The 8,465-nt window shown below is 38.9% G+C and overlaps 1 protein-coding gene and 1 non-coding gene across 14 annotated transcripts in view; one reads left to right on the top strand and one right to left on the bottom strand.

The window, feature by feature from the left end:
• The window catches only part of tpd52l2b (tpd52 like 2b), a 34,725-nt gene extending 28,760 nt beyond the window's left edge, over positions 1–5,965 (top strand). For 5 of the 13 annotated variants that reach the window (XM_046055890.1, XM_046055888.1, XM_046055895.1 and 2 more), the window contains 2 exons: positions 1,136–1,184; positions 2,433–5,965. In XM_046055890.1, the coding sequence (XP_045911846.1) occupies positions 1,136–1,184; positions 2,433–2,519 (136 nt within the window). In that variant the 3' untranslated portion in view covers positions 2,520–5,965. Of the gene's footprint in view, positions 1–127; positions 173–1,135; positions 1,185–2,432 lie in introns of all 13 variants that reach the window. The other 8 variants (XM_046055893.1, XM_046055896.1, XM_046055900.1 and 5 more) reach the window with 5 other exon arrangements.
• Positions 5,966–6,651: 686 nt separating this feature from the next.
• trnae-cuc lies at positions 6,652–6,723 on the bottom strand. The gene has a single exon. It is a non-coding gene; the product is annotated as a tRNA-Glu (tRNA).
• Between the last annotated feature and the right edge of the window lie 1,742 nt (positions 6,724–8,465).

Below are 8,465 nucleotides of genomic sequence, written 5' to 3'. Positions count from 1 at the left end.
TGTCCAGGACTAACTGGAAACACCTACAGCACGCTAACTGCTGTATGAACTCTGTGTGTGTGCAGGCTACTGCTCGCTTGCTTTCTAACACTTGCACTTCTCTCTTCTCTCTTTAACGCTTACAAAGTAGCAACTATTCCATTCGCCACTCGATAAGTATGCCCGCCATGAGGTAAAGTAACACACACACACCTGCCACAGTCAGTGTAACATGCATTACTTTTACCTGTATCTCTGCTGCATGCTGTTTATCTGTTGATGGCTGACGATTCTGCTTTCTTGGCCAGGTTTCTTAACCACGAGGTCTTTTAGGTTGAGCAACACTGGCCCATCACTAGAGGTGACTATTCTCTTGTGTCGGACCAGCGTTACTCAACCTAAAAGATTGATTTTGGGTCTGATTTGACCCCCCGACCATCGCAGTGGTGTTCGTGATTCTTGGCTGGTCTGGACAGATTATCCTGTAGTGTGAGGGGTTTTACAGACCTCATCATCATCATAATAATAATATTTATATTTTATGAAGCCAATATATAAAATGAAACCTCATCTCGGTGAGCAGAGCAGAATTTATTCCTATCTTGTCGTCTCAGTTGTGTAAACCGTATTCAAACACTAATTGGCAAGAGGATCCAGTCTGTGACGGCATGAAAATGTTTTCTTTATTTGATTCATTACTTGCTTATGATGTGTTGAACATGCCGAGCCATGTAGGGCTGCCGTGAAATGCTGAATTTAATTTTAATGTGTTCTTCTTTTGAATCATTTTGCTTAGTGTTCAGTGTGTTCCTCAGTTGATTGGACAATAACATTATTTTGTAAAATGAACTGAAATCATTTTCTGCACTCAGTGTTAGACAGGGAACATGTGTAGGTCCGTATTAGTATGGCTGCAATGGAGCATAACACTAAAGAGTACAGCCTTTAATAATAATAATAGCCTGAAACAAATGTTTATAATTTGGTAAATGCAATACAGCCTTTTCTTTAATTGCTTTTATTTGTAGGTTTTATGAAGTTTCCATTTTTTACTGTCACCAATCGGTGTTGCTGCCTTTTTAATAACTGTAATATCACTAAATGTACTGTCAACGTGTGTTTTTTATGAACGTAACATCGTGTCTCTGTCCTGCAGGAACTCTGCGACCTTCAAGTCATTTGAGGATAAAATGGGGAACCTGAAGGTGAGCAGGCTAAATAACATCACAACAGGCTGTGTTTTGTTCTGTAAGCTTGGTGGAATTGGTTAGTAGAAAGTTTTCTTCTTCTTCACGTCTGGCTTTACATGTTTATTCCATATTAATTCTTTTTAAAAGCTACCAGTGGCATTTAATATCAGTAAATTATTACCAAGTTAACATTAAAATCAGTTGCTGATGGTTATTCTGTTGATAAACCGATTGATTAGTCGACTAATAATTTCAGCTCTAGTTCATCCTTCCATTGTTGTGTTTGAAAAAGTCAAAAATGGGCCAGCTTACTAACCAGTGAGGAGAAGGATCGAATGTCACTTTCAGGGATGTAAAAAAAAAACATGATGTGATTCTGTCTGGTGATATTTTTGGCTTTGTAACAATTCATTTTACAAAATACTTGTTTGGACGTTGTATTTGTCCTCATTTCCATCTCACTGAAAGCAAATGCTCAAATGATGGAGACGAGAGCCATGTCCCAGATCCAGAACACATACTAATACAGTTTATACTACATACTAATATTCATAGAATACTGTTTTAGTGTTTAGTATCAATGAAAATAAACATATTTTAGGGGTATGGATCTCCCAGAAAGATCGATGCATCAAAATGTTGATGATTTCTATACATGATTTATTTCTTCTCATTTTCTGCTACTATTAAAACAGTGTATTTGTAACAATCCCTGATTTAAAATAAAGAGATGCATTTACTTCCATTATCTTTGCGTTTAGTTAGACGACTTGCATGAGGAAGTATAAATGCTAAATATCTTTATTTAAAAAAAATAAATAAATAAAAAATGTAAACATTCATCGGTGGCTCATTGGCCATAATTCTTGCTAAAAGAGTTAATGCACTCAAATACTGGTATAGTGTTAATAAGAACATAATAGTAAGTAATGATCCATCATAACATTGAACTAATGATAATTCCTGATCTGCAGCTTATGCTCGTTAATACATGGCAGACTCAACGGACTAATCTTATTGACTTTTTTTATATTTTATGGACTTAAAAACCTGCTTAGATTTAATATGTAGGATGGATTTGGGACATGCTAATGGATTTTAGAAGTGGGTCCCCCCGCCTACTGTAAACATCTCCTCCAGGAAACGGACACTGATGAGTCATTATATTACCGCTGACGATCAATAACACTCTGGTCTGTTTCCTCTCTCTTGTCACCCTCTTTCCTCCCTCCCTCTCTCCCTCTCTCTCTCCCGTCTCGTCAGTATAAGGTTGTCGGCCCCAGGGGAAACGGAGAGGCCGCCAGCTCCCCCACCGACACCACCCCCACTCAGGACAACCCACCTTTCTGAACGCATCCCTCCTCTTCCTCCTCGCTGCCACCTTGCTCACGACCTGAGACTGTACTGTTATCACCTCACATCGCAGAGTCAGCCCTGACCTTTGACCCTCCACCTCACCGCCTCGCCACCACTCACTTTGCCCCCCCTCCCCAAGGTCTGTAAACACTGACAGGCGGACTCGTGGGTTTGAGCTGGGACGAGCTTTCCCCCGACAGTCCCATCGCTGCTGATTCCCGTTCTTCTGCCTCGCTGTTGCAGAAAAGGAGAATGTTTTGTTGATGTCTAAACCTGAATGATTTACAGACCTTGATTTGTTACATCACCGCCTCCTGCCTCTACGTCCTCCCCAGTTAGACCCTCACCCCTTTGTTACTCCAAATAAGTTAAGACACTCTTGTCTCCTGCACTCCTCAGGCATCTTTTGTTAAACAGGTTGATGCTGTTTTAGCAAATCACCTTGCGAAAGACAAAAGCTAATAAGGCATTATAAGATGTCAGGTTCTTAAACTGACCTTCATCTTTCATTCTGGGATTTCTTAAAGAGACAGCTACAGTGATACACAAGGCTGGATTACAGAGGGGGGCAAAGAGGGGCCCAAATACACCAGGCTCGCTGTGCACCAGTTGGTTTGAGATAACATGACTTACGTGCACGTTGGTTGAACGTACAGTGCATTTTGATTTTTGCCCTGCAGCCCCGTGGTGTGTTAATCCGGCCATGATGATAAATCAAAAGGTAACGCAGCAGGTGCATCTTTGGGCCCCAACTCAGAGTTTAGGAACCAAGATATTTACAGACTGAGGGTGGAGGAGCATTTTTACAGGCATAAGCAAGATGGCGATTTATATGCCAGTTAAACCTACTAATTCTGTCTTCTTGTTTCTGACTTCTATCAACTACTCAAATCATGCATTCACACTGTGAGCACCACAGAATCCAGATCCCACGCTTTCTCAAACTTGCATCACCGCGGTGTGATGCAGGCCACACTCACAGGTTAGAGGTTAGTCTGGGGAGGGGTTTGCAGGATCCAGCACATCTCACCCCTCTTAGACCTACTACTGCTACATGCATGTGCATATCTCATCTCATCAGTTGTATAATAGCCGATCATGCAAAGACGACCGAGGTCTCGTGTAACACCCGAAAACACCCCAAGATGTAAAAACAGGAAAAAAACAAACCATTTTGTATTAAAACTATTTTACACTGCTTTGCATAATGTTTTTACATAACTTTTATCAATATGTATAAATATATATGAATAAATATATTGTCACTGATGCTGCCGTACGGTAGTTATCAGGTTGGGAGGTTTAAGGAAAAGCACGGGAAGCTAAACAAACTTAAAAAATGTGGGAAAACAAAAACCCTATGGGTCAGTTTCACAGGCATGCGTGTAGGTCTGGAGTTTTTTTTTTTTTTTTCCTTCTGTTTCAAGTATATATGTGGTCTAAAAGATTTTTCCGTGTCCGTGAAACTGACTTGTTAATGAGCGGCAGCCGTCTGGGCGTGAGACCCATCAGAACGAGGCAAGAAGGAACAAAATCAAATTGGTTTCATTTGACAAACTGGAGGTTTGACTTCAGATGTACGCCACCATTTGCAAGTCAAACTGAACCTCTCGAGGCTTGAAAATGTTTTCGAAACCAATTTGACTGAGTTTCTTTTTTACCCTTGTTTGACTGCTGCTCCCTTTTTTATTTTTTTTTTTTTTGGTTAACGCACAACACGATGCTTTGCTGTGTACACTACCTGGTGAATGTCAACGCTTCTCTATCGGCCTTACTCACTTTAAATGTTTCACCTTTTTATTATAATTTAGCTGGTAGAAAAGAAATGGTTTGTTTCCTTTTATGTTTCCTTTTCTTTTAGTTTAAGTTGTACCGACTGGTTCGATTGAAGGAAGGGGAGTTCACAAAATGTGTCATGGAAAATATCTTTCTGCCAACAACCCCTTAATGCACACAAATGCACTCCTGTTAACACACTAAATGCCCTGAATGCACACACAAGGCCAAACTTACACAAACGTTTTGTACAAAATCACTGTTGCTCTTACCGTTGTGCGCCTAATGTGACCACTTAGTGATAAAACGGAAGCTCTTAACAAACTACACGGCCTCAAAAACCGTGACCGTAAAACCTAAAAGCACAGAGTTCTGCAGCACCGTCACTTTTCTGTTGAACATTAAAAAGAAGATGATATATTTGATTATTTGCCAACATTGCTGATAAAAGGACAACATCTCCTCTAGTGGTTGGACAAAATGTTGCACTGTTGCCCCCAAACAAAAACATACAGAGCAAGTCTTCTAAATATTGCCAAAGTTGTCTCATATTGTTGCTCAATCTTGAGTTGCTGGTAAGACGATCTTGGTAGATTTTCTCAAGGCACTGGCGGTGTTTCAATGTTGCCTCCCGCATTGCCAAAAATCTTGAATCCTGGCTCAGCATCGGTGCAATGTCTCAAACTGCATGAGTGGCAAATTCTTTTTTGTTTTTTTTGCTGAGGCAGTAGAAAAGCGTAAATATAGAGTTATGTCCCTTTATTAAAATTTTGGATAATTAAATAATTTAAGCCAACTTGCTTGTAGACCATCAAAAAGAGCAGAAAATATATATTTACACAAACGTTGACCAGATAAAATAGTTTGAGCTAAGCTACAGTGAACAAACACCAAGTGATAAAACACAGCTTATAAACGAAACCGTCAAACTGCTTCAAAACTGCTGCCAGTGTATCATAACTTTAAGTGTATTTTCTTGTTTGCGTTGATCATTTTGGTAGTTTATATATTCCTGTTAGGTGAATTGTTGTTTTTGTTTTTTTGGCTTTCCTTCTGTCAGGAGAGGTGGACTTTGTACAAATGATTTGCCATCAGTTAAAAACAAGTTGCCAATATTTAAACATCTGTTACAGAATCTCTCTCTCTCTCTCTCTCTCTTTCTGCCTCTGAATCTCATGAAGTCTCTCATGAAGACTTTCTGCTTTGCCAAGATGAAAAATGCAGATGCACACTACAAGAAATATTAATCTTGACTCATTTACTTCAGGGTTTACTCCTAAAATCTTATTTTTCTCACACAAAGTGGAGGCATCTCCACTGTACAGAGTGATCTCACTCTGAAAAATCAGATTTAAAGACTGAACTAAATGAATTGTTAAGATGGACTTTTTTGCAGTGTAGCTGCGATCAGTTGGGAGGCTGGCGAATAAAAATGGATGATGTACTTTTGTTTTGGGAGCCATTGGCAAGTGCAGCACATGACGAGCACGCTGCAGAGACTGGACGCCAGTAGAGTACTTATAGCTTTATTTAGGTCCTGGGCCTAGCTGATGTAGAATATCAAAAGGGATCAGATTTGGAAGATTTATGGTGAATGAATTAAAAACATTTTTCTGGTTTTGTTGTATATGTTTGGATATCAATAAAGCATTCCTTTAAATGAATGAGTGGTGTTTTGTCAGTGTTTTTTAAATCTCTCCTTGAATTCTGCTAAAAAGGTCACCGAATTTACAAGTTACATTACCTTTAGTCAGTCTAAAATCAAAACCTAACCAGAATAAGTTATTAATTATTATAATTATTATTACATTTTTAAATTGTATTATTGGTGTCAAACATGGTGGTCTGAATTTGATGGTTTCTGTTTCAGCAATAGATTAATTGGACAGTTGCATATAATAATTTGGTAACTTTGTAAAGGAAAAACGGCAGTCTTGAGTTGCTAAAATGATTTTATGCTTTTCTGTAGCATCTGACCTGGATTAATAAAAATTAACACTTGTAAGTTGTTGCTAAAGCCTAACTCCCTGATTTAGATATTTTCAATAGTGCACAGTAATGCTTACAGTTTAGATGAATAACACTTTATTTCTCTAAAGACCATATTTAGAGTGTATTATATTTCCCCGCATGTTGATACTACCTTGTAATACTGAAATACCTAAAGAATGACATTGTTTATATGGGGTTAATAAAAAGTGTAGATTAAGTAACATGTTAAGACACTAAAATTGAATTTAGTTTTTATTATGGCTCACGTTTGACAAAACCACCTGCCACATGGGCCGACTTGTAGAAGAGCTTGGTTACATCTGAGTTCACAACATAGCAGTTAGCGCCAAAATACGTGTTCCCTGACCGGGAATCGAACCCGGGCCGCGGCGGTGAGAGCGCCGAATCCTAACCACTAGACCACCAGGGACAGCTGTAAAACTCCCGGTTTTGTGCAGACATGTACTATAACGCTGTTGTCCTCTGCGCAAACTTCATACCCACATGGAGCGTTTGTTGACTTGCTCTGATTTTCGGTCCTTTTTCCATGATTTTTGCGCATCTACCACGTGCACGCTGCAGCCTGAGAACCACACAACGATCAGTGTTTAATTAGGCTATAATCAAAACTCGTGTTTAGTCTGATTTTCTGGACAAAACAAGACAGGAGTCGGGACAACTGTTCGTAATTCAGCCCTGAATTTTTTAAAGACGTCGGACACAACCATAGACTGGATTTAAAAAGTACAGACACAATCACAATTTACACAGCGTTATTTTATTTCCTACCAGAGACACATCATTTGATGGACACTGACTTTGCCTCGAGTCCATCACCTTCTCTGCCGCAATCCTAGGACGATATATGCTGCCTTGTCGAAAAATGCTACCGTAGCACAAATCGATAGCAGAGTCTATCAGAATCAGAAATACTTTATAGTATAAATAAAAATATAAAGCCAAATATATCTTAGCGACAAACTAATAAAAGACATGGACAAAATGACATTCAATTTTATAAGGAAGAATAAAACACATTACTTGAAGAAAAATGTTCTCATGAACTCCAATGAAAACGGTGGGGTTAACTTTCTGGATATTTACACCTTAAATAATACCTTTAAAATAAATTGGCTGAAACAGTTATGTAGAAATCCTACCTCCTTTGGAATGTTATACTACTACTATACTATATATACTATATATATATACTATATACTTCATGTATTATCAAAGCTGGGTGGCTTAAGCTTGTTTCTAGTTTGTAATTATGATATTGATAAGGTACCTGTTAAAATGTCTGCCTGTCATCTTCAGGCTTTTTTTTAAACTCCTTTGAAGTTCTCACTCTTAAAGTTGGAGGGCTGCAACCTGTCATATTTGTTATAATTTATCTCCCCCAAAACCACCTGGAGGATTTTTATCAGAACTTCCTGAATTTTTATCTACTCTGGTTTTAAATTATGACAGAATTGTTCTTTGTGGCGATTTTAATATTCATGTTGATGACCCCAACAATGTTAATGCAAGTGGCTTTTTAAATATGGCCACTTCTTTTAACTTCAAACAACATGTCAAAGGGCAAACACATGACCGTGGTCATACACTGGACTTGGTTTTTACCCTGGGTGTCAGCATTTCCTCTGTGGAATTAGTGGACATGACCATATCTGACCACAGATGTATTGTTTTTAGCTGCGATTCGTCTGTTACTCATGCCGCCTCACCACGCTCCGTGTGTTCTTGCATCTTTAATGAACAAAGTGTTTCAAAGTTTTGCGCAGTCTTTCAGAGCCAAAGCCAACACCTGTCTGATTCCAACACCAACAATCTGGTTGATCACTTCAATCATATCTGCTTGTCGTCACTAAATATTACTGCTCCTCTAAAGGTTAGGCCTACGTCTAAAGCTAGTAAGCAACCCTGGATAAATGACAGCATTCGCAGCCAAAAAAGGGAATGCAGGAAAGCAGAGCGCAGATGGAAAAAATCCAGTCTCCAAGTCCATTACCTCAGTCTGAAGGATTTATTAATTAACTACAATAACATGGTTAAGGATGCGAGAACACACTATTTTTCTGAACTCATTACTACACATAAACACAATCCCAGGTTTCTGTTTAAGACTGTGGATCAGCTGGTAAACCCAACCCCTCCTTGTGCCTCAGCTGG

Source organism: Micropterus dolomieu, linkage group LG08, assembly GCF_021292245.1.
Source record: "Micropterus dolomieu isolate WLL.071019.BEF.003 ecotype Adirondacks linkage group LG08, ASM2129224v1, whole genome shotgun sequence".
NCBI classification, from domain to species: Eukaryota; Metazoa; Chordata; class Actinopteri; order Centrarchiformes; family Centrarchidae; genus Micropterus; species Micropterus dolomieu.
Note: the sequence above shows the minus strand (reverse complement) of the source record. Positions and strands in the feature narration are given on the sequence as shown.